Here is a 27,106-nt window from a genome sequence, read left to right on the forward strand (position 1 = left end):
TTGTAGGTATCGTGATGCTGATCCTCTAGGATTAGACCTTGCATTGCCTTGCAAGCATAATTCAGCAAAGTTACAATGTTCAAGAAAATCGATGAAATATCTTCTTCGAAACAGGCAAAGGTTTTATCAGAATCATTCAAAAGTGGCTCAGGGTGTATTCCTTACTCGTTTAATTACAGCACATGCACCACGACGGCGAAGAGAAAGTAGAGTATCACCACGAAAGGAAAGGAGGGGACGTGCATTTAGCACTACATACTAACTAACGGATGTAAGACAAAATAGACTTGTATGTAAGGAATTGTTTATGAAGGTGTTTTCTGTCAAAAAGGATAGGGCGAATGCAATAACTAAGACAGTGTTTGAGGGCCGGATTCCTAAAGAAGGATGAGGTGGGGACCGGAAGTCGGTAAAATCAGCTGAGAAGAAGGCAAAATTGAGAGAATTTTTAGGTAAACTTCCGGCAACCGAGAGCTGCTATAACAGACGTAAATCCAAAAGTATTTATTTGCCTGTGAGCTAAGTCAAAGGATCCTACAGAAACTATACAACGATTCGGTTCTTCCGCATTTGCAGATCAAGAAGTATTTATGCGTTCGTTTAATATTGGTCTTCGGGCAACTTCTTCTGATGCTTGCAGTACATGCATTGTACTAGCACAAAAAATAAAGGATGCAACCGATCCTCATAGGAAGAGAGTCTTAATGACGGAGAAAAGAGTACATACCTTACGTGCAAAGGTATTTTATAACTTGTGTAAAACCAATTATCCTGATTCAGTGTCATTGTGTTGTGATTTACAGTAAGTCCTACCCCTGCCATGAACGCCTATCCAAGAATCACTTTATGCACAACAAATCAGTTTCTATACTCTTTGTTTCGTTGGAATGGACTCGAGAAACCCAATGTTTTATCAATAAACCTAGGATGTAGGTGGGAGAGGGGCTACGGAGGTTGGTTCAGCACTCCTGCATTACTTGGATTCGTTGGCATTGGACGGAACAAGAATGTTGAGATTATTCTGTGATTAGCGTGGGGTCAAAACAAAAATTCTCACATCATACACACCATCATGTGTCAACAAATCACCTGCACAATTAGAGGAAATAATTTTGACATTTCCAGTAAAAGGCCATAGCTTTCTCCCGGCAGACCGTGTGTTCGGTCGAGTTGAGGAGCACCTTAGGACAACGCCGGTTATTACACAAATCGACGAATATCAAACAATATACAAGGAGCGTGGTACTGTACGAACCTTAGGACAGGACTATGTCTTACAAAATATTAAATCCCTTGGAGAATCCTACAAAAAGGTCCCTGTATTAAGGGACATAAAACGATGTAACTTCAAGAAATACATCGTCATTAGGGAAAAGGACAGAACAGACAGGCATTATTCCAATTTAAATTCTACAGGAATTACAAGCATGAAATTGTTTTGAAAAGGAGGTGTTTCTGCATTGTAAAGGGCCGCAGAAACCATCCACAGACACTGGAGACTGTACATGTACGGCATAATCTGAAAGCGGCCAAGAAGCGTGATGTGCGACGTTTGCTGGTCAAGCAATTTGGAAGGGACTGGGCAATGGATGCTCGTTTCTTGTGGTACAAGAACCTACTTAATGACAGTGAAATCCACGAAGCAGATGCGGATGAAGAAACAGCACCCGCAGATGAGCAGTGTGATTGTTTGGAAGATGAACTGACATTGATAATATAATAACTATACTTCTTTACGTAATTATAAAACGTGTTTGTAGCAACAAAACCTGCCTCGTGGTCTCAATAGTGCATTCCTTGCTGGACTACTCCAGGGCAGTCGGATCAAAGTCCGATAATTCCGAGCGGTTGGATCAAAATCAGACATCTCCATATGTTTTCAGTGAATGCCCTGGGTGTTGCATAAACGTCTATTGAAGGGAATATAATGTTCTACATCGTACTTTCTGTTCCTATATTGGTATTATACCTCATTCAGCACTTGTGAAACCGCAGAGTTAAGCGTTTTTTTCCGAGCGTCAAATAATTGCTTCCCTGGAGTTATCGGAGTTTTGATTCAGTTGCGTTTTTCAGTTGACGATATAAACACTTGTCACGTTGTGCTGAAAATTATTTTGCAGCAGCATGTACCACCCCCGTATCTCTCCCCTGCATCTCAAACACGCGAATACAGCAAAAGTGGATTTATCGGATTTTGTTCCAGCGCTCCTCATACATTCTGTGGTCGCCGTGCAGTTTGTTACAGACGGCGCTGCTAGACGGTAAGAGAACTATTCTCTCACTGCACGGTATGGTTGGTGACAAGCAGAGTACCATTCTCTCATGCCGAGGTATGAAAATTCTGCATTGGGCCGAAAAGCTAATTTTAGTTTTCGGAAATAAGACTCCATGGAGCACTTTACTACAAGTATGAGAATGCTGTATTATGTTAAGTATACCTCAGCTGACTTTACCCGCTGCCTTGCGGGACTACGTCACGACAGATGAGAGTTGTTCGAAACTTACAGCGTGAGACACGGAGGAGAAGTTGCGCTTCTGGAGCAGGGTTGGAGCGATGGGGAGAGGCGGGGTTCAAAAGCGAAGACGCTTCTGTTTACGGGTAACCTCCGGGCCTACTCTCTGCCAGCGGAACTGACTATAACAAAGAAACACGGTTACTGTATTGGCGCGAATCAGGTAGTATCTGCACATTCAGATAGAACTGCAGGAGTTTTCAGTACTCAAATAAAACGTAAAAATAACTATTGCGGAAGATAAATTATGCCTTAGTGTCTTATAGACTGAACAACACAATTAAAATGTCACTTTTTTCGAAACCCCGTACTTGTCTCCCATTGGACACATAATTTTGAAATTTGATTCAAACGTGCCTACGACCTTACTCTGTAATGGTACAAAAGTGTGGCGCCCTGCAACGTCACCCTTGGCTTCCGCGATGCTTTAAATAGCGAGGTGTCGACACATGCGAAATAAAACCCAGAGCCCAGTTCATGCGAAGTACAAAGTGAGTCAGTGATTCCACAATTGCACCAAATTTCACCACAATTCTGGCCGATGCCACCATGGACGTGTTGCATGATTGGAAGGTCGTCACGGCCCCATCTTAGGCACATTTCAGTCCATCTCCTGAAGCCTTTGCTGTGGAGGGCAGAAGCGCAACGCCCAGCTTTGAAATCACAGCCGGCCGGAGTGGCCGTGCGGTTCTAGGCGCTACAGTTTGGAACCGCAAGACCCCTACGGTCGCAGGTTCGAATCCTGCCTCGGGCATGAATGTGTGTGATGTCCTTAGGTTAGTTAGGTTTAATTAGCTCTAAGCTATAGGCGACTGATGACCTCAGCAGTTAAGTCGCATAGTGTTCAGAGCCATTTGAGCCATTTGAAATCACATGGTTTTCTAACGCGTGGCCGAGGAAAACATTTCAGACACACAGCCGCTCAGTATCTACACAAAAAGACATCAGGGAGTGCCATAAAGGGCGTCTAACTACCTCTACCCTTGAGGCGTTGATTCCGACACACTTCGCGGTCGAAAACGACAGTTTGCAGTACGATGAGTGACTGGGTGACGTCCTTGACAACCTTTGACACTTCTGGCACCACCTGGACGATTCAACCCCTCTGTCAAGAAGTCGTGGGCGTGTAATCCCACTGAACGTGATTACACCCTTTGGACTGTAGCGCGACCACAATTTTTACTCTGGTGTACAGGGTGAAACCACTAGGAAGCGTTCAAGAAACAATTCCACGAAATTTGAATATGGTCCGAAGCAGCAAAGGGTGTTTTTGCTTTTCTGCCCTCCTGTTTCGTGACCTCCTGTGGCGTGATCATGGGTAAGGGAGGGGGCGGGGGGGGGGGGGGGAGGGGTTCAACATATGCGGGAATAAAGGATCCCTCTGAGACACGCTCTGTGTGACTCACGTACCTTTGCACCCACGTATCTTTGTTGAGTACTTTAAAATGTACCTGTACAAAGGTAGCCAGTCAGTGATTACTAGGTCCCGGCATGACAGGCGCCCGTGATGATACTCCTGAGTTGAGGGGCACTTTGTCGCTGAACTAGTTCCTGCTGACCGCTTGTGATATTTAAAAGGTATCGTTATACCTGGTACGCCGGCGCCTAGTAATCAAGGTTTGGCTGTCTCTGTACAAGAATATTTTAAAAGCACTCAAGAAAGATGCATGGGTGGCGCTGAGGATGTTGCTGAACTGGAGTCTTAGAGGGTGCATTTGCCGTTTTATCCACGCATTTGTCGATGTTGCACACCTTCGCACCCTCCCCCCCCCCCCCCCGCCGCACCCCGACACCCCCCTCCCCCCCTCCCCCCCTCTCCTCACCGCAGCCCCGCCCACCCTTCACACTCTCTCTCATGCCTCACGATCACGCCATAATAGAGCGCGAAACGAGAGAGGTGGAAAAGCATAAACACTGTCTGCTGCTTTGTATCATGTTCAAACTTCGTCGAATGGTTTCCAAGGATACTAGTGATTCCACTCTCTATTCTAGAGCAGAAATTGCGGTTGCACTACTCTCCAAAGGGATGTTATCACGTGTAATGAGGTTCCAAGCGCACGGTGTCCTTACAGAAACACTGAATCGTCCATGAGCCGAAGGTTGTCGAGAACACCCTCCTGCTGCTTATTGCCGGCCGGGGTGACCGAGCGGTTCTAGGCGCTACAGTCTGGAACCGCGCGGCCGCTCCTGCCGCAGGTTAGAATCCTGCCTTGGGCATGGATGTGTACGATGTCCTTAGGTTAGTTAGGTTTAAGTAGTTCTAAGTTCTAGTGGATTGATAACCACAGCAATTAAGTCCCATAGTGCTCAGAGCCATTTGCACCATTTTGCTGATTATTGCACAGCGAACTGTCGTTTTCGCTGCGACTTGTATGGGAGTCAACGATCCAAGAGAAGGAGTGTTTCCATTGACGCCCTTTATGGCAGCCCCTGAGGCCTTTCCGTCTCGATAATGAGCGGTGTTGAGACTCTAATGTTTTCCTCGTCTGCCCATAAGAAAAACGCTTGATTTCAACGCCTGGCATCGCGGTTCTGACCTCCAACGAAGAGGCTTTAAAAGAAGGGACGGAACGTGCGTCAGAGGGAAGGGGCGACGGTTACGACGCTCCCATCGTGTGGCATATCCCCAGTGGCGCTGAGCAGAATTGTGAAATATGGTGCCAATGTGAGACCATAAACCCACATTCCACCTCACATGAACTTCTCGACACGTTGCCGTTAAAGCGTCGCCGAGTCCGAGAGTGACGTCACAGGGCGCCACTGTTTTGCACCGTTATAGAGGAATGTTGTAGGATCATTGAACCAAATGTCAAGCTACTGCGTCGCAAAAAGGAGGCAATTACTGGGTTCCGAAAAGTGGCTCTTTAATTGTAACATTAACTCTTTGGGGTAGAGAACGAAAGTTCGAGAAAAAAATTGGTAGGAGTACAATTGTCATGTACTATTCATTTATCATTTAGTTTACTAAAGATGTTGTCAGCAGAAATCTGTGTATTAGAGGCTTATTTCGCATTTATTTTTATTGGGATTACTGATGTAACGGAAGAGACCTGTGGTGAACATTTTTTATTTACCATTCACGAAACGTTTGTGTGTAGTTCTCTGCTCTCGTACTTTTCCTCTTACTTTATCTTTCCTCAACAAATGTCATATTGCCGCCTTGAGCTGCTGGTAAAATTCTTCATATGCAGAACTAGTGACGATCGACTGACCATCATCTGGTTCATAAAAGTATTCACTGCTTCATGTTCGGCGAAAAGCAAAATTAATATCATCAAATAAAAAAACACAATTACACACTGTTTTCATATAGTACTATAAATTACACCCTCCGTCCACAAAAAGCGTGCTAAGTGGTGTACTCATTTATGTTAAAACTGTAACTGGCGTTAACACTGTGAACGATACAATTGATATTACGATACAATGACAGTGTCTAATTCATGGTTCTATCATTTGACGATAGTGAATTTATATTTCGCCTAACGTGAAGCTGTGAATACGTCTAGGAACACGATGATAGTCAGTCGACCGAAACAGGTTGTATGAATAAATAATTTTACCAGCAGCTCGAGGCGGTTATTTGACATTTTTCAAATATCTGAGAGCTTTGGGACACCACCTCCTGAAAATATATTTAACCTTTTTCGTCTTTCAGTGAAAGAGATCCTCGTTAAAGTCGAGTTTCGTCGCTGCCTGCTAATTTCATCTACCTAGTTTGTCGTCTGACGTTTTTTATACATTCCTTTGGCAAATTACCAAAAACTTTAAGTGGAGTAAGGGAATTTGAGATAATCTAGCGGTTTATGTCGGTCGTTCCGTGAGGCTGTTCACGAATGAAGCTGTTGGTACAGGAAATTTGCAAAGCTAGAAGGCTGTAACGAAGTACAGGAAGACCTTCAGAATATCGATTATCGATGCAAGGATTGGCAGTTGACCATGAATGTAAATAAATGTATCGTACTGCTTACAAATAGGCGAAGAGATGCATTACTGTTCATTACCCTATTGGCGAAAAATTGCTGGGAACAGCAACTACCGTGAAATACCTACGAGTAATGATCCGGAGCGAAGTAAAGTAGTGTGACAAAATAAACAAATTGTAGGAAAATCAGGTGCCAGACTGATACATGCAGATATAATTTTAAGGAAATGTAATTCATCCGCGGAAGGAAAGGCTAACAAAACTCTTGTTCGACCGATTCTTGAGAATTTTGCCTTAGTCTGGGACCCTTATCAAGCAGAATTAGTAGCGGAGACAGGGAACGTTTTTTTGAGAATGTACCTTTGAAGCACAGCACTGTGTTGTAGTGAATCACGGACAGTGAGAGAACCAGACCAGAGAACAATCGAAACTCTTGAGATTTGGCGCTGCTGAAGGATACAGTCAATCAGATACACTGATGAGATAGGGAATGAGATTATTCGCAGAATCGGCAAGGAAAGGAACACATGGAAAACAGAGACAGGAAGAAGGGACATGATGATAAGACACGTGTTAAGACACCAGGGAGCTGTAGAGGGTAAAAATTGTAGGCGAAGACAGAGATTGGAACACATTAAACAAATAATTAAGGACTTAGTGTGAAAGTGTTACTCTGAGATGAAGAGGTTAGAGCAAAGGAAGAATTCGTGGTGGGCAGCATCAGTCAAATCGGTTAGAAGCTTGATGACTCAAAGAAATAGGGAGTGTGTTTGTGCGTGTCTGTGTGTGTGTGTTTGTGTGTGTTTGTATGTGAATGTGTGTGTGTGTGTGTGAGAGAGAGAGAGAGAGGGAGAGAGAGAGAGAGAGAAAAGTTCCAAAGAAGAGAGGCGCTTTTCTATACTGATTCCTTTACTCGAAGAGAGTGCGTTACCGAGATGCTCAACAAACTCCAGTGGCAGACTTTACAAAAGAGATGTGTGCATTACTAAATTTCGAAATCATAAGCTCCAACAAGAGTCGCCAACATATTGCTCCCTCACAAGTACGTTTCGCGTAATGGTCGCGACGTGAAAATCAAGGAAATTATTTGTCATACGGAGCTTCACCTGTTTTCCGAGGCAAATTTGGGACCTGTAAGTGTTTTTAAACGTCCCTAAATGGGTCACTAATCCAGAGCAGACAAGATTGGTAATGTGGCTAACACATTCGAGTTTACCAGTCGAAGTTCTATCTCTCATTAAATAAGTATTGGTGTGGCATTTCCTCTGCACTTACAGTTAATCCGCTGATAGTAGACAGAACCTCGTTAGCTTTGCAGAAAACACCATGGGCAGGTGAGATTGACATATGAGTAAGAGGGGATTCATATTCACATCATCACCCCCAAAGATTTCCCTTGCCTAGCTCGTGCAAGGTCATCGACATAAAGGAACCTCCTTGTGTTCTTCGCTGGAAGTGGCTGGTCATAGCTACGGATCTGAAGGAACATTTCCTTGCGGTAAGCCATTTCTTTGACATCTCCGTCGACTAGTAGACTCTGTAAGTCGACATACAATTTCCTGTTTTAGTGTTTGAATACGTTTGTTAAGCCAATTAGGCACGTCACAATCTTCATATCACATGGCAAGGGATGCAATTTCAAAAAAGGAAAAGGAATTCAGCCATGAGTCGCACATCCAATCTGATTTTATCGCATATCTAGATTTCAGCTACTGAACATCCATCTTCAGTGTAGACTCGTCAAGTCTGTGACAACACATGTTACTATACGACTTCAATAAATACTTAGATTCTAAATCTAGTGCTACAGAAGAATGTTGAAAATAAGTGAACTGATAAGATAAGGGATGAATAGTTTGATCATTGGTAGGGATGTTAAATAACAAATCTGACAATGCTGGAACATAGGCACGTTCCAGCAGCCCAATGATGAGTTCCAGAAGTTTCCTCAAGACCTTTTCAGTATTGCAAAGAACAGCAACTACAGCAAGAAAATACTTGTGGATCTCTCGATTTGAGATTAGCTCTATCTGGCCTAACCCTTCGGCACCCCACCCACCTCGGCATGAACAAACTGGATTGTACGGACGTCACTCAGCTGCCTTCTTTCTGGAGTTGGAAGATATAGAAGTAACGCGCAGAAACGCACTTCCATGTTGGTACCACGGTCTATGATTGCAGAGAATCATAGACCCTGGCGCACCTACTGCCTTGTCAATTATGCCCCGCATCTTGCACAGAAGAAGATCTTCTGCTTGCGGTACCAGATGCAGTGTCAGTCGTAAGATTCTGGTCAAGAATATTATAGCCCGATAATTCTTTCTTTCATTTGTTTGTAATGATAATTATGGGGTATTTAGTTGTTTCTGACTCGAATAAATAAATAAGCCCTAAAACAAATACAACGGGTAGAAATGAGATTTCTTAGAGCAGAGAAGCGATGTAAAAGAATATATAAAATACTAAATGAAGACATTCGAAGGGAATTGAAAATTTAGTCTGTGAAAGAAAAACTGGATGAGAATAAAAATAAATGGAATGAACATCTACAAAGAATGGATCCAGACAGACGACCACGCAGATGAAAAATTTTAAATCGAAAGGAAGATTATACCCTAGCAGATCGATAAAAAGGTGGGAACCATTAAAGGCCACAAGAAAAAGACGGAGCTTCACAGACAATCATTCTTCCCAAGCTCAATTCGTGATTGGGAAAGGTAGTGGGGTAAAGATTGTGGTACCAGAAGTACTATCCGCCACACATACACTCTGAGCGAGGTGGCCCAGAGGTTAGAACACTATACTCGCAATCGGGAGGTCGACAGGTCAGATCCGCGTCCAATCTTCGTGATTGAGGTTGCCGTGATTTTCCTAAATCACTACAGGCAGATCCTGGGTTAGTTTCTTTAAAAGGGCACTGCAGAATTCCTTCCCCATCCTTGAATCGTTCCGAGCTTGTGCTTCTTCTCCAATAACCTCGACGTTGACAGTACGTTAAACCCTAATCTTCCTTCGTTTTTCCTTCCGCCATAAACCGTAAATACCTTACGGACGTTGATGTAGCTGTACGTTTAAATAATAAATCTTTCTACGTAGCCAGAAAATAATTGTGCAGTCAGTTTTGTGTCACTTTATGGGCAGATAATTCATCAATGCCCCATAGATGTACAGAACCAGCGTCATTAATTTCCATTCTTCGACAATTCGGAAGACAATGACGGCCAAAAATATACTCATACTACAATCTTAGTCGAAGATTTGTTCGTTTACTGCATAAAATGAATCTTAGTTGAGTGTTATCCAAATTGCTCAATATTTTCCAGATCCATCACCTGACTGGATTGTCGGAGTCGCCGGGCTGGAGCTCTGTCTGCAAGACTGCACGTGGGTGGAGTACCTGGAACTGAACCTCTACCCGTGGGACATAGGGACAGACAGTGGAATCACATATACTGTATGTAAACAATACTACAACGAACAAAGTTACTGCCGTTACATACATAGTTCTCACAACTATTTCTTGTGCAGTCTCCTAATATGCCAACAGTCCCCCAAGACGTAATTCGACGCATCACATCCAGCTTCCCGAACAACGAGTCATCTCCCTTCTTTGATAAAACTGGTGCTCCAATGAAGCCACTCGCTCGTCTCTACCTCACGAGGCAACGACTATACGAAAAAAGCTGCACCGACTATCCGACGCGAGATTCTGGCGAAATGCCAGAAAATCTTCAGGAAGGCAAGTAAACTATTGATTTAAACTTTATACACGCCGAAAATCTTTATTTCAGAATGACATGCTTGAACAGTTTTCGTATGGGGCTGTAAAACGATATCTTTTGTCTCCACAAAATTGTAATAATTATTATAAATTTTAATGACCTTGATTGCAATATAATGAGGTAACACAGCAGAAGTAAAGTTGTATCCAGTTTTAGTTGTCACATCCTCTGAGTCATGAAATATATGAACTGAGAAACAAGTGAACTACCTGACAGGAAATTATACGGATGCTGGTTAATATACGAGGGTTGACTGAAAAGTAATGCCTCCACCTTCGTAACTCTTCAACAGTTGGCAGCATTGGTATGGGGCAGGTACTGGCTTGTCCCGTAGCTCCAGTTGGCGGGAAGCCTTAACATTGAACGGTTGTGTTGTTACAGTGTAAAGTATGGAACCCTGCGCAGATGGTCGGTCAATGCGATTTAAGTAACGTGCAGTCATTGAATTCTTGACAACAGAAGGCGTCACCCCAAAGGAGATTCATCAGAGAATGAAAGCAGTTTATGGTGATTTTGTTGATGTGAGTACTGCGCGTCGTTGGGCGAGTAAGTTTAAAGATGTTGAGGCGGGAACATGTGACCTGCGTGACAAACAAAGAATCGGGCGTCCTGTAAAAGCAACCACCGAGTTTCACAAGCAAAATGTTGACTGATTCAGGACGATCGTCATATCACTCAGAGAGAAACTGCAAGCACAATTGGCATTTCACAAGAACGTGTGGGTCACATTATTGCTTTGCTTGGCTATCGGAAGATCTGTGCACGATGGGTACCCCGGATGCTAACTTTGAAATGAAAGCGCCAGACTTTAACTTCGCCAGGAACTCCTCTCGCGTTACGAGAATGAAGGTGACGTATTTCTCCATTCAGTTGTGACAGGAGACGAAATGTGAATACACCATTACGAACCGGAGACGAAGCGTCAGTATATGGAATATCGACACAAAGAGTGTAACAGGGAATTGTATCTATGATTTATAGATCTAGAAAAGTCATATGACCGGGTTCCTAGGAGGAAGTTATTGTCTGTTCTACAAGATTATGGAATAGGAGGCAAACTTTTGCAAGCAATTAAAGGTCTTTACATAGATAGTCAGGCAGCAGTTAGAGTTGACGGTAAATTGAGTTCATGGTTCAGAGTAGTTTCAGGGGTAAGACAAGGGTGCAACCTGTCTCCACTGTTGTTCATATTATTTATGGATCATATGTTGAAAACAATAGACTGGCTGGGTGAGATTAAGATATGTGAACACAAAATAAGCAGTCTCGCATATGCGGATGACTTAGTTGTGATGGCAGATTCGATTGAAAGTTTGCAAAGTAATATTTCAGAGGTAGATCAGAAATATAAGGACTATGGTATGAAGATTAGCGTCTCCAAAATGAAAGTAATGTCAGTGGGAAAGAAATATAAACGGATTGAGTGCCAAATAGGAGGAACAAATCCAGAATGAGATTTTCACTCTGCAGCGGAGTGTGCGCTGATATGAAACTTCCTGGCAGATTAAAACTGTGTGCCCGACCGAGACTCGAACTCGGGACCTTTGCCTTTCGCGGGCAAGTTCTCTACCATCTGAGCTATGGAAGCACGACTCACGCCCGCTACTCACAGCTGTACTTCTGCCAGTATCTCGTCTCCTATCTTCCAAACTTTACAGAAGCTCTCCTGCGAACCTTGCAGAACTAGCACTCCTGAAGGAAAGGATAGTGCGGAGACATGGCTTAGCCACAGCCTGGGGGATGTTTCCAGAATGAGATTTTCACTCTGCAGCGGAGTGTGCGCTGATATGAAAGGAACAAAGTTAGAACAGGTGGACGGTTTCAAGTACTTAGGATGTATATTCCCACAGGATGGCAACATAGTGAAAGAACTGGAAGCAAGGTGTAGCAAAGCTAATGCAGTGAGCGCTCAGCTACGATCTACTCTCTTCTGCAAGAAGGAAGTCAGTACCAAGACTAAGTTATCTGTGCACCGTTCAATCTTTCGACCAACTTTGTTGTATAGGAGTGAAAGATGGGTGGATTCAGGTTACCTTATCAATAAGGTTGAGGTTAAGGATATGAAAGTAGCTAGGACGATTGCAGGTACTAATAGATGGGAACAATGGCAGGATGATGCCCACAATGAGGAAATCGAAGAAAAACTGGAAATGAACTCTATAGATGTAGCAGTCAGGGCGAACAGGCTTAGATCGTGGGGTCATGTTACACGCATGGGAGAAGCAAGGTTACCCAAGAGACTCATGGGTTCAGCAGTAGAGGGTAGCAGTCGGGGTAGACCAAGGAGATGGTACCTGGATTCGGTTAAGAATGATTTTGAAGTAATGGGCTTAACATCAGAAGAGGCACCAATGTTAGCACTGAATAGTGGATCATGGAGGAATTTTATAAGAGGGACTACGCTACAGAATGAACGCTGAAAGGCATAATCAGTCTTAAATGATGATGATGATGATGATGATGAGACTCGCCCCAGAAAAGGAAATTCAAGACGCAGCCCTCAGCTGGAAAAACCATGGCCACAATGTTCTGGGACGCAGATGTTATCCATATTGGTTTCCTTGATCGTGGAACAACAATAAATTCAGAGCGTTACATCACACCGCTGCGAATTCTGAAACGACGTCTAAAAAGGGTCCGAATGGGAAAGGGAAATGTTTTCCTGGAGCATGACAGTGCCAAACCATAAACTTCACGTGCCACCACAGCAGAACTTCAGAGACTGAATCTCACCACCATATGGTATCCTCCGTACAGTCCAGATTTAGCACTTCCATCTGTTCCCGATAGTGAAAGACGATCTGCGGAGACAGCATTATGCTTCTGATGAAGACGTTGACTGTGAGACTGTGGTTGCGGAAACAGAGTGTCGACTTCTTCCGTGACGGCTTCAGAAAACTTGTTCATCGTTGGCAGAAATGTGTCCAACTGGTTGGTGATTATGTGGAAAAGTGAATATTGGTAATTAAAGATCACGTTCTAAGGATTATTTCTGCATTTGATTTATTAAAGTATTCACATCCAAACCCAATTAACGAAGGTGGAGGCATTACTTTTCATTCAACCCTCGTACTTATAAATCAGCCATCTCCTATAGTAAAGTTCCTTTTACGTGTAAGAACTATCCAATGAATAGAGCATTATTTGGTCACTGTTTCAGACTGTACGATGAGAATGGGCTGTCACCAGTTAGAATGCCTGACTTGGTATAAAATGTCCAGTTTCGGTCTTGTCTAGGCAAAAAAAGTTCAGCTTTTCGTGTGTTACGTACAATCTGCTGGCCGTTTAGCACGAGACATCATTCACCCTGGTGCACAGAATTATTATTACCAGATTTTAAAATTTTATGTTTTGTCAAGAAGCCTTTTAAGTATTTCAAAATTACGCTGTAGGTACAACCACAACAGAGCTAATTAACTGGAGTTACGTCGTACTTAAGTTACTACCCACTTGCTCCGTCCACAAAAGCATACAAAATTGCAGACAACTAGAACCGTACTAGGAGCGAGGTCACACTAAAATTACTCTCTTCCGTCTTTCCTGCTGGTGCCAAAAGGTCAGACTCAGGACTGAACGCAGATTAACACAGCTACTCACCGATCCGGAGTTCGCCGTCTTGCAAAACTACGTTCCTACCTTTGTACAGAAACGTTCCCGATAGCTCGTTCTCTGCTTGGCACTGTCGTAGAACGTCGAGAAACCTTGAGAAAAATAAGCCAAGGAAGGTGTTACTGAAGCCTACAAGCAAGTGTAGAGCAAATATGGTATAAAGACAATCTATTATAGAGACGCAGCGATCTCTACTGCTCTCGTTTGACGTGTGCTACATTTTCGACGTAGCCCGTGCATAAAGAGCTACCACGGAGAACCATAAAGTCAGCATACGCCTTCCCTACGAGTTCTAAAAATATCGAAACACGAAAAAACACAACACATTACCATGCCTAATACGGTACTGGAAACCCGTTGACATTCAAAACATCTTCGTCTCCTCGTAATGGATTAAAAAAAAGGGGGGGCTGTATGATTTTCAAGCGAATTTTGTACCATTCTTCTTGCAAAATAATGACACGTTCAGGTAATGACGATGGAGCTGGATAGCGATCAGGCACCCCTCTCTTCAAAGTAGACCACGAAGGGTCCATAATCTGGTAAATGGCAGCCTAGGGTGCTGCAGCAATTCATCCTCGTCCTCACAAAACCAGTCCTGGACGATGCGAGTTGTGTGAACAGGGACCCAGTCGTTTAGAATACAGCATCATCATTATAGAACAAGCACTGTACAACGGGATGGACCTGATCAGTCAAAATGGTCACATAATCCTTCCAACTAATGTGACCTTGCAGAGTAACCATAGGGCCAATGGAATAACACGATATGGCTACCCAAATCATCATCGAACCCCCTGTTACACTCTTTGGACATAAACTCGGTCAGAGGATGGAGACGATGTGAAACAAGACTCATCCGACCAAGTAACATTCTTCCATTGCTCCATAGTCTCCATAGTCCAGGTTTTACGTCCACGCCACATTTTCCTGCTACAGGCATATGCATCACTGATAAGTGGTTCTGGAATTCCAACTCGACCCGAAATTCCCTGCTTATGGATCTCTCTTCATGTTGTTTTGGTGCTGACACAGTTTACGAATGTGATATTCAGGTCTGCAATGACTTCTGCAATTATAGTCCTCTCATTTTGCGTCACAGTCGTCTTTAATGTCCGTCTTCAATGACACTTTCGTCCACGCTGTGACTTAGCGAATGATACTTTGCCGCTGTCCTTGCATGCGATACTGTGCCTCTCGAAATACCAAACACTTCGGCTCTCTTTGTATACGGAAGCACCCACTATGAGAACACCAACAATTTGTCCACGTTGGAATTCAGTTAACTTCGACATAATGCACTCACAACTACACAGAACACACGAGCCGTGTGTTCCTTGTGTGTTGTAGCCTGTGTGATTGACGCAGTGAGTTGTAAGCAGCAGAATGGTTCAGTGTTCATGTCGTCAACAAGCCGAGATTGTGTTTGTGTACGGCCAAGCAGGTGGAAAAGGTCGACACGTAGCACGGCTATCCCAAAACAAGTACTCTCACAGATACCAACCACATCACTAAACATTTAAAGCCTTTTTGGCCGTTTGTGTGATCGTGCGTCCTTTCAGACAGACGAACGTGCAGGGAGGGTGGCGGACTGTGTTCTGCAGGATATTGAAACGATCCCTAGTGCAAGCGTGAGGCAAGTGACCCGCCAGCATGGTGGGTAAGCCGAAGTACATTTATGTGTATCCTGCATTACAACCGCTCCTATCCCTATCACATGCAATCCCAGGGACTCCACTTTGAACATCTGTTGTGACGTGGATGCGATGCAGCTCTGTACTGTGTTCTGGGAAAATTTGTTGTCTTTGCACGCACACCGTCCATTCCTGGACACATGTACACAGGAACTTTTTTCTCCATTTCCAGTCAGGAATCCGTCCCTGCAGTTTGTCGGTTACATTAACGTTCATCCTTTATATGCTTTGAACTCAAATCTTTTATTTAAAGTGATTGAAATACCTCAAGTACATTAATGTAATCAGCTAATGAAGAACAAAATTAAGAAAAATGGATCCCCTAATTCTGAATAATGGGTGTTGCTCTATGAAATCTAACCTAAGTATTAATAAATGTTGAAATGAATTTATCTCAGTGCTAATATGTGTGCAATATATTTAGTTATTTCTTCTTCTGTTGTGTAAATCTACATGCCTGACAGTTGTAGATCCATGAACACATAACGCAAAGTTGTTCATGTGAGAAACGGATTTTCCACGTTCAATCCACATATGGCCAATATTTGACCTTGCGCTTTATTTATGGTCCAGAAGTTATTGTATCCACAGCAGGACCTTCTCTTGCTAGTGCGCACGTCCCTTCCATCTTCGGCAGAGAACCGTACCCACACCCAAACAGGCCATACTAAGGGCTGAATATGTAACTCCAGTAATATGTACCCATTGCCATTCACTCTGTACACAGTGACACATCCTGTAATTTCCTGGGCTTTCCACGATAAAGGGCATAATGCCACCCAGTGCAAAGAACGTGCCTGAATGCGATATGAAAAACCTTGGGTACCTCAAAAACTTCGCCAATATCATATGAATAAACCAGAATCGGCTGAAGTATTTTTGCCATAAAGTCGTCCATGTCTTCCCAGCTCGATACTTCGACGCTGTAACTCCTCGTCTTCATCAGGTGTTCTCTGAGACTGACTGCCTGGCTGACCAAGCCCCATATTTATGCGTGGGTGGTGCCTGGAGTTCCGTCTGCCATCCACTGCGGATCGAGTGCATCCCATTCGGTCGTCGTCCGCAAGGCCCTCATCCACGCCTATCAAGGTGTTGTCTATTCCGTACGCGCCCGCTGCGGCTGTCTCCTGCGGTTGCGGCCTCCTCCTGGTGTTTCATAATGGGCCAGCGCCCACGACACCGTTCCCTGCAGTCTCGCGGACGCAAGACCTACTTCAACACCGACTGGTAACACTTCCGAGTGCACCTGGCAGAGACGCTCGCCACGGTACCGGATCCTCATGTTGATGGCGTGGACGCCACACTCGCAGCGTTTTCGCATCTCGCGATCAGAGCGGCTGATGCAGCAACGCAGCACAGACGTCAGAAGCCGCGGGATTTCTCTCGCCAGTTACCGACGGACATACTGCAGATGATCCGGGAGGAGAACCAGCTGGTTCGAGAGTGGCACGTCACCCGCCAGGAGGTGACGAAAAATCGGATCAACCGGATGCGCCGCGCCATACAGTACGCGGTCCCGGAACACAGGAACAGGGACTAGGCTTGGAGGATAGCGACCCTGAACGTCGCAGACGGCACTCCTTGGCAAGCAACCAAGCAGTTCCTTCGCAGGAGGCAACGAGTCCCACCGCTACACGTCGGACAGCATGCAGTGGCCGAGCTTGACGCCAAAACTGGGGTACTGACCGGTACCTTCGCGGCCAACTTCACGCTAGTAGAAGAAGATGTAAATAACGATCATATCCGAATAGTGGAAGATAGGCTCCGTGTATACCTCGCGGCAGAAGACCCTGAGGACTCCATCGAACCCACTACGGAAAACGAGGTTCAATGGCAGCTATGGCATCTCGACCCGCGCAGAGCGGGTGGGTGCGATAACGTCTGCGGCCCAATCCCCTGAAGGAGGCCCCCCAGAGGCTGTGAAACTGCTCACGAAGATATTCAACGCCATCCTTAGGACCGGCCACTACCCCTCCCCCCCCCCTCCCCCACCCGCCTGAAAACATGTAGAAGTGGTGGTGATCCATAAGGCTGGCAACGACAACAGGTTGGCGGAAAATTAACGCCCTATGAAAGGTAAATGAGCGAATTTATGTCAGGGAACTGCACCGTCACGTTGGAGAGGAAGGCCTGCTTCCCGAGGAGCAGTTCGGCTTGAGGAGGGGGCACGGGACAACACACCAACTGCTGCGACTAGTGGAGCAGGTGATGGGGGTGCTGGAGAGGAGGGAGTATCTTGGGGCGGTACTCCTAGACGTTTCCCGCGCCTTCGACAGCGTGTGGCACGACGGTCTAGTCTACAAGTTACTAGTACAGGGAGTTCCGGTGTCACACTCCCACCTGATCCACTCCTACCTGGCGGGACGTACCTTCCACGGGACCTCAACAGCACTGTAAATAGCCGCCGGAGTCCCACAGGCCTCAGTATTGAGGCCCCTCTTCTATACCCTATTCACGGCACTCATGCCGCGAACGCAACGGGTGCAGACCGGGCTGTATGCCGATGATATAGCCCTGTAAACCAAGAGCATCAACCCACATCTGATGCAAGGAAGATTACAAATAGCCTGCAACGAGCTGGGAGCTTGGGCCACCAAGTGGCGGCTCAAGTTCAATGCGGCGAAGAGCCAGGCTGTGATCTTCACGAATAAACGTATACCTGAAGCTCTGCCACCAATCTGCATCATGGGAGGCCCCATCCCATCGTCGAACAGCAGCCGCTGCTTGGGCGTCACACTGGATCGACGCCTTACGTGGAAGACGCACATCGCCGAATTACGGGGTAAGGCGCGTGGCACAATGCGCCTCCTATACCCCTCCCTCAATCCCACGACCACACTGTCTCCACACTGCGGAAAGACGCTGTATCTGGCACTTATCAGGCCCGTGCTGGAATACGCCGCCGTGGTGTGGGGGAATGCCGCCGAGACTCACATCAGCAGTCTCCAGAAGATCCAGAACAGGTGCCTGAGACTAGCCGTGTGATTTCAGCACGGCCGAACTACATCGGCTAACGGGCGTGCCGATGCTGAAGGGCCGCTTCAAGCAGTCGGCGAGACTCTTCTATGCTGACACGAGAAGATCCACGAATCCTCTCATCAGGAATCTGGGAAACCATATCACTGGCGAGAGACAACAAGATGGCCGGACTTGCTACGAGAGTAGCAACGCTGCTAAGGCAGCAAGAGGAAGGAAAAAGGAGAGTGTCAAACCAGAAGAAACAAACCAAGACGCGATGAATCGAAAATCAAACCAGAGGAAGAAGAAGGAAAAGCAGCTAGACCTGCTTACCCTTCAAACCCAACGAAGCTGCAGCTTCGAGATGACACAAAGCAAGCAAGCCGCTGCAGGCGTTCACTATGCCGTCAGCGGTCGCCGCGGCTGTCTCTCGGGGCAGTGTCAGCCTCCGATGTTTCGTATTCAGTCCGTGCCCGTGAGACGTGCTCCTGACAATCTCCCCCTGCTACTGGAGTTCCATATTGTGTCAGTTCCCGCTGCAGCAGTCTCTTGCAGAGATGACCGCCGTCCAGTGTTCCATATCAGATCTGCTCCTGTGAGGTGCGGTCCCTGAGATCTCAGGTTGTTGATGATGTTCCATATTTCGTCCGTGTCCATTGTCGCCGTCTCCTGTAGTGGTTACCACCGCCTGGTGCTCCATATATGGTCTGATCCTGTCATTCACGCCTGCATTTATCTACGGTTTGTTTCTGGAGCTGGGAACTTTCCTCCGGTGTTTCTGTCATAGTTCAAACCCCACACTGCTGTTCACAAATCTAAAAAATGCATATTGTTGTAACAAAGTGTTTATCTTCCTGTAAGTTTTGACTTGTATTGTCATTTTGCAACACCTTATCGCAAACCATTAGAAATACTACTTATCAGAGGAACACACCAAAACACAATCAACAAGGCATGCATCAAGTGTAAAATCATCAAGTAATCCCTAACATTAATATACCATACTTCATATCATAAATCATAAACGTCTGCATTATAATCATAAAAAGTTCGCTATCCTCACTTCTTATCATCTCATCAAATCCTCGTTATAAAAATCCATAAATCATTGCTTCACATACTTCATATATAACTAATGCTTATCTCTTCACTTAACATGCAGCACCAGAAGAAACCCTGGTTAAAGCTCAGTGTTAGATTATCTCAGTGCAAGACGCTGAAATTAAATATTTCCTCTGATTATTGGCGGTACATGTTTTACCTGTGCAAATATGCATACGCTGCCTGTTTTATCATTACCATCTGGAATACTTTATTGCATACTTCTGTACATTATTCTGTAAGAGAAAATGCATTATGACGGGCAAAATTCTGTGTTGTTGTTTCTTATGTTGCTTTTATCTTCGGTGATCCCTTTGTCTTCGACAAAAAAAAAATCGTTGCTGTCTTCTTTTACCTAACCTTTGCTTGTAAAATGAAGGATTGTAAAGATCTGAGTCAGTTATCTTAGAACATGACATTGTATATGTTATGTAACAATCGTTGTATCTCTTACATAAAAGGCATGACACAGTGAAAATAAACATACGGAATGGCTTATATTTATAGTAATATATGAGGCAAATACATTTGGTACTCGTACATGTGAATTAAAGAAAACCTGTAGAAAAAGCTTAACTACTAACTATGTACAAACTGTTAATGCCAAAGAAAAAGAAATTCATGTTCATTGGTGCGTTTTTGTCACCAGTAGGGAACAGAAAGTCAAATAATTATTCAGTGAATGGTTTTATATTGGTGATATGACGAAAGCTTTCGTTCTGAATGTGTCAAGATGTACTACATTGATACATGGAATTCGTTGAATCCGAAATGGACTGTTATGAAGTAATGAAAATTTCTGGCGGCTGTTCTTTGCTTTACAAGAAAATGGGTGTGCTTGAACTAAAACTTTTTGTCCAGCCTCGAATTTACTAATTAGACTTACTTTCTTTTGTAGCATTTTTCTATTCCCAGCTGTCTTTCTACAGCAGTAACTGCAATGTCAGTTAATTCATGATGACGTAAACACTGTGACTTGGAAAAAGAAATAAGTTCTTTTATTCCCCTGTGGATTTTTTTTCTTCAGAACTAAAGGTGGCGAGAGCAATGTTGAATCATTAGGAATTGAATTAATTTGTCCTGAAAAATCTGAATATATCTGTTCCATTCAGTGTGCTGTTTATGCTGATAAAGTCTACTTAGTTTTCTTGTCTTTCATTATTCTTTCACAAGGTTTGGCGGAAGTGTAGTACCTGGAAATAAAAATGGGTTTAATCTTTCTGTTGTGCAACGTACGTGTCAAAGTTGCGGAACGAAATTGTGATCCATTGTCAGATATAACCTTTCCTAATTGTCCTACGAGTGGTAAAAAAATTCTAGTGAATGCAGTTGAAACAGTTACAGCTGTAGCTCTGCGAAGTGGCGTAAAGGAAACAAATTTAGGTGTCAGGTCGACTGCAACAGATAAGTAGGAAAAACCTTTATTGCTCTTTGTAATAGGCCTGTAGAGGTCGACCACCGCTAAATAACGTATTTAATGTGGATAACTGAGAGAAGTGGAGCCAAATGTGATGTAGTGGAAGATTTTGCTTGCTAGCAGAGTCTGCATTTCGCCAAAATGCGCCTAATTCTTTTCTCCATGTACATGAAATAGGAAGGTTGACGAAGTATGAGGAAACACTTTCTTGGTCCATAATGTGCAGAGAATCCAAGTATAACTGTCGGGTTTTAAACGTTTGAAAAGGATGTGATGTCGTACCAAGTAATGAAGTCTGATAGCAGAATTTTGTTTATAATGCATTAATTGTCTGATATTCTTCCACACTGAATCCTTATCCCGTTCTTTGGCAATATCTTTTAATGCAGAGGACAAAAAGTTTTCAAACGCAAATTGTTGGATGTAAAGAAGACTGGAGTTTGAATTATAAAACTTAGTGCAAGCAGAGGTTTGTGAACTATTAATAGATCTTTACAAAGCGTCAGCGGCTACGTTCTGTGTGCCTGGAATATGGATGATAGTAAAATTGAATTCTGTAGATAAAGTTTCCCCATCATCCCAGACGATAATGTGAAATTTAGCGGATATGTGGAAATGAATTCACGGTGGTCTGGATACACTTTCGTATGTTTAGCATACAAAAATAACGAAATTTTGTAAAAGCCCAAACGACTGATAATGTTACAAGTTCTGTAATAGAATAATTTCTTCCTGCTGGGGAAAGTACACAACTGTCAGAGCAATACTTTTTGTGACGATCACTCCATTTCCTTCTGTTTCCTGGAAGAGATGAACCCCAAGGGCCGTTTTGGTGCTATCTGTTGCAATACGAGAATTTCTGGAAAGATCTGGGTATGATAATACAGGAGTATTCAATAAAACACGTTTCAAATACAGAAATTCGATTAGTGCCTGATCATTCCAGAACCAATTTTAGTTTTTACCACTTAGCTGACAAAGTCTCGTATATCCAAAGCTTTATAATGAATGAAACTCTTAAAAAACGGATGAGACCAAAAAATTTTGCAGTTGTTTTTTAATTATGGGTATACCGATGTCTCAGATAGCATGAAGTTTATCTGGGTCAGGTTTATTCTGTCAACAGACATGACGTGGCCTAAAAACTTAATAAGTGGTTTTCCAAACTCTTATTTACATGTTTGACTGTAATACCCTGGCGTGAGAATGTATCCACTAGCGCATTCGATGTACTGTTGTGTTTATGCAAAGTTGCTTCTGCAATAAATATGTCGTACACAAATGTTGTGATCGTTTCTTTTAAATCAGATGGAAAAATAGTATTCATACCATGAATGAAAGCTGCTGATGATATGCTAAAACCGAAAGTAATTTGCAGAATTGATAATAATTACCAAAGCATAAGAAGGCAGTGTACTTACAACAATTGAGGTGAAGTTATATTTGCCAAAATTCAGACTTTAAATCTAATGTCGAAAGTTCTGTTACTCCATGAAACTTTTGTAGCAATTCGTCAAGTGTCTGTGGTCTATCTGTCGTGAATCTAACACAAACCTCAACAATTCGTCTTTTTTTGGGAACCATGTGTAATGGGCTGATATATGGACTTGCTGCTGGTTCACTAATGCCTTGTGCGATCATATATTCTAATTCTTGTTTCACTTTGTCTCTATAAATAAAAGATACGGAGTAACGCTTTGAAACAAATGTCTTATGAGACTTCTCTTCATACACAAACCCTCGCATAGTACCAGATACATTGTCAAAAACATGTGAATGCGATTGTAAAACTTCTGGTGACTGTTGTTGTCTCCGTCTATTGCTTCTTCACAATTGTCTACCTTGGATTTGATTGCCTGTGAAACGTCGAAATTAGATTCTTCATCTGCATTGTCTGTAGCAAAAGATGTGTCAGTGAAAAATGATGTATACCATTGTTTATTCTTTGTGTATGAAAAAAACTCTAATCTGTTTACTTCCTGTTCATCCATTGAAATGGTCTGCTGAAACTGTAATGCAACTTGCGCGATATTGTTGTGTAATATAAGAGTAATTGTTGTAGAATATAAGAGTCTTTAAAGTCCAAAATCGCTTTGTGTTCTGTCAAGAAATTCATACTTCGATAACATCAGTAGTTACAAGTGGGACTGTCCAAAAATTGGCATAAAGTGTGTGGCCATGTATAGTAATTTTAAGTGTGTCGATAGCTTTACATCTACTCCTTTTCCAGAATCAGCTCATCTAACTTTAGTCTTTTGTAATGCGAATGTAGGGCAAAAATTATACCCATTGAATTTATTAAATACTGCATGACTAATCACTGTAACTGGAGATACAGAGTCAATTAGTGCAATGAAATTATGTGGATCAATTTGTATGTTTATAATGGGGTGGAACGCATTCTTTTGTGGCCCTTCTTTTTCCTGCATCATTGAGTGAGACACGCTTAAAAAAAACTGACTTGGCTCAATGTTGTGGACAATGCTCTTAGGAAAAATATTACCTTAACAACTGTTTTTAAATTATCTGATATATCATTACTTGCATTAAATTCACGTTACAACACTCATTAACATTGACAAAGGACAGCATTGATACAAAATTCTTACTCTCACAAATGTTAGACAAGTCATTAATAAACATGAAAAATATCTTACAGTGAACCTTTACTGAGAAATCTAAACGTCCCTGATATGGATGTCTCATTTAACAATGATTCTAACTAATCGCGACTGCAATGCCAATAAAAATAACATTACCTTCATTCTCTTCATATTTTTTTTCAATCTGAATCACTAATCAAATCCTTCTCCTCTGTTTTACCGTATTCAAACACAAATAATTCTATTTAAACACACATGCACTTAACTTTACGTCTACGTTGCCACAAGTCCTCTGCTCGGCGTCTGTCTCACTGTTGCTCTAACGACAGAATTCACGCGCTCCTCGCTGCCCAACAGCGATGACAAAAACAAGCATCTTCCAGCGACACAGCTACTCTGATCAAAGATTGCACGCGAATAAAAAGCGATTCAAAATTGTCGCTTACCGTCTAAGACATCCATAGTACGTACAAATTCCAGAAATGTAGACAACAAACTCCCAATAGACCTGTTTCACTTTCACATTTTACAGCGAAAAACAGCATGAAAGGAAGAGTCGGGTTTAATGGGTTAACGTCTCGTCGACGACGAGGCGATCAGAGACAGAGCACAAAGCTCGAATCGCAAAAGAATACGGAGGGAAATCGGCTGTTTTCTTTTCAGAGGACCTATTTTGCCATTTACCTTAAGCACTTTAGGGAAACCACAAGAAACTTACATTTGTATGTCGGGACGAGCACTTGAACCGCTGTACTTCTGGATAGGAATGCAGTGCCATACCGCTGGGCCTCTGCGCTCTATAACATCAAAGAAACAAGTTGTCGTGCTTCATTACCGATTATTTTGATGATAAGCACAGGGTCAGTCAGCCTACACAAAGTCTAAGATAGATACTTCAAAGAAAACATTTCATTGCCGTCAGACCCTATCATGTTCTGTGAAATAATCCCAATGTGTCCCCCTACACCTACATACATATACTATATCCTCTCCCAATAAAACTTCAATCGGCTCCCTCTCCCAGACAGCGAAATCCGCCAGGATATTTATCGATCCCATCGACTCTAACTCTTCCTTCCCTATCCTTCAAGAACATGTTCCCCCTCCCTAAATCCCACATTTTTTCCTCCTCCCATCCACCTAAGCACCTATTCTCATCTCCACAGCTATAACCCACCAAACACCTTCATTTACATACCCACTCTGAACGAGCATACAGAAAGCCTGACGTTAATTCTCATTCTAGTTCCCAGGGCAGTCTCTCGAGATTCATTGAATGTGCAGTACTTTGAGATCTTCACATTTTTGTGTCATCTTTTATTTTATTTTTTGTTTAATTCAAGAACCGTAAAGGTAAACAGTTTATCTAGTCAACAGTTTTTTATACAGGGTAAGAGATGAGGAAAGGTACATGCTTTGTTCATTGAAAGTACTGGTGATTCTGAAAAAAGCGTCATACGATAATTTGTCCTGTTATTGACAGTTTGTGAGGAAACTAATGAAAAAATGGGGGCAGGACAAATGCACGTGACAGTAAATGAAACAATATTATCTAATGTTTCGTTTAATAGTGTAAATTTCCTCAGTAAAGATGTTCAGCAAGTCCATCGTCAACTACAACGCATTTTACAGCTCCTGTAGACAGCTGCTGTGTTGATCTGAGCTCATTCACACGAACCTTTACTTGAGCATACACCTCTAAAATACGAGCGAGATGTTCCAAGCACTAAGAAATGATATGGCTGTTGTTTCCATCAAAATGTCCGTAACAAGAATAACGTCAGCTCAAATGGTGTACAAGTCAACTTCTGTGAAGAGATATCGGAACCCTACAGCTGAAAGCAGCAGGCCCACTAAGTCAATGTGTATGTGAAAAAAAAACGTGTGGCTTCAGAAAAATGACCTACAGGTATTGTCAGCAAAGAGAGCACTGTATAGCCTGACGTCGCTTGGTTGCATTAGCATGTGAGTGCTGGTGAAGAAGGCCATTCGAATGACACACGTGATTTTCAAACAGCTGTATGTTGGAAAGAGTTAAGAAAATGGAATATGTTCATTCAAAGATTTTTGCTCTTCCACCAATACGATCACTCCTCAAAGCATGTACCTTTGTGCCTGACTCACCCCGTATACAGTTAATGTAAATCATCATTATTATTATTATTCGCGTTTGGGCCCTATTGGACCACACGATATACAACAAGGGAAATTTGGAAGTTTTGTTTTATCTCTTCTTAGTGCCGATATTAGCTCCATTATCTCAGAATGGGATCTTTTCCGCTCGTCAAACCAAGTTTTTCCAGTCTTCTTGAGTTTTTCTGACGGGCCAACTGTCCAGCGGTCAAATTTCTGCCTAATAATATTCGTGCCTGGTATGTCAAGTTGTATTATTCCTACTTCATTTAGGCCCACCGATACATTTTATTGTTTCAGTTTTGTAGTCGAGACGGCGTAAGTTGATCCTTGACAGTTGAAGCGCACTGGATGTGGCAGCATCGTATATTGCACAACTAATCACTTCACACGAATTTCTAAACATCTCTATGACAACGCCTCCGTGTTGCCGGAGCTCTGTAGTCTGCTTTTTCACCTGCAGTCGTTTGCGTTTCTTAGTTGAAAGCTGACAACAGTGCTGCCAGCTATCAGAGACCTTCTTATGCCGTCTCGACTGTAGCTTTACTGTGGGTTTCGTAGAGTTCCATAACCTGTGTACTTCATCCGGGTGGTTCCATTCTTTTAATATACCCATTCAGTTTATCCTGATTTTTTTTTCATTTTCAGTTTGATAATTAACTTTTAATCTCTGTGTTACTTGTCAGCATAATTTGGACCTAAAACTTTCATGATTACTTTTAGTTTTCTCATTTTTTTTATAAAGTTGAAACAATGTGTAAATTTTTCTCCCTTTTAATTATATTGTTACGATTTTACTTACTTTCAACTCTGTGACAGAAATGCAATTCCGACTTATACAGTTCAAGGAATTTGTTGTTGTTGTTGTTGTTGTTGTGGTCTTCAGTCCAAAGACTTGTTTGATGCAGCTCTGCATGCTGCTCTATCCTGTGCAAACTTCTGCATCTCTGGATAGCTACTGTACCTTAAATCCTTCTGATTCTGCTTGTATGCGTCTCTGTCTCACCCTACAAATTTACTCCCCCCCCCCCCCCCACTACTCTCCAATACTAAATTGGTGATCCCTTCATGTCTCAGAATGTGCCCTATCAACTGATCGCTTCTTCTAGTCACGTTGTGCCACAAATTTCTTTTTTCCCCAATTCTGTTCAATACCTCCTCATTAGTTGAATGATCTACCCATTTAATTTTTAGCATTCTTATGTAGAGCTACGTTTCAGAAGCTTCTAATCTCTTCTTGTCTCAACCATGTTCCACTTCCATACATGGCTACACCCCATTCAAATACTTTCACAAAAGAATTCCTAACACATAACCTATATTCGATGTTAACAAATTTTTCTTCTTCAGAAGCACTTTTCCTGTCATTGA

At 43.0% G+C, this 27,106-nt stretch overlaps 1 protein-coding gene across 1 annotated transcript in view; it reads left to right on the forward strand.

The window, feature by feature from the left end:
* LOC124788945 (spondin-1-like) overlaps positions 1-27,106 on the forward strand; it is a 643,244-nt gene that overhangs the window by 376,128 nt on the left and 240,010 nt on the right. Inside the window, exons 7-8 of the mRNA XM_047256231.1 lie at positions 9,762-9,892; positions 9,967-10,177. Of these exons, the coding sequence (XP_047112187.1) occupies positions 9,762-9,892; positions 9,967-10,177 (342 nt within the window). The remainder of the gene's footprint in view (positions 1-9,761; positions 9,893-9,966; positions 10,178-27,106) is intronic.

The sequence above is a fragment of the Schistocerca piceifrons genome, chromosome 3 (assembly GCF_021461385.2).
Source record: "Schistocerca piceifrons isolate TAMUIC-IGC-003096 chromosome 3, iqSchPice1.1, whole genome shotgun sequence".
Lineage (NCBI taxonomy): Eukaryota > Metazoa > Arthropoda > Insecta > Orthoptera > Acrididae > Schistocerca > Schistocerca piceifrons.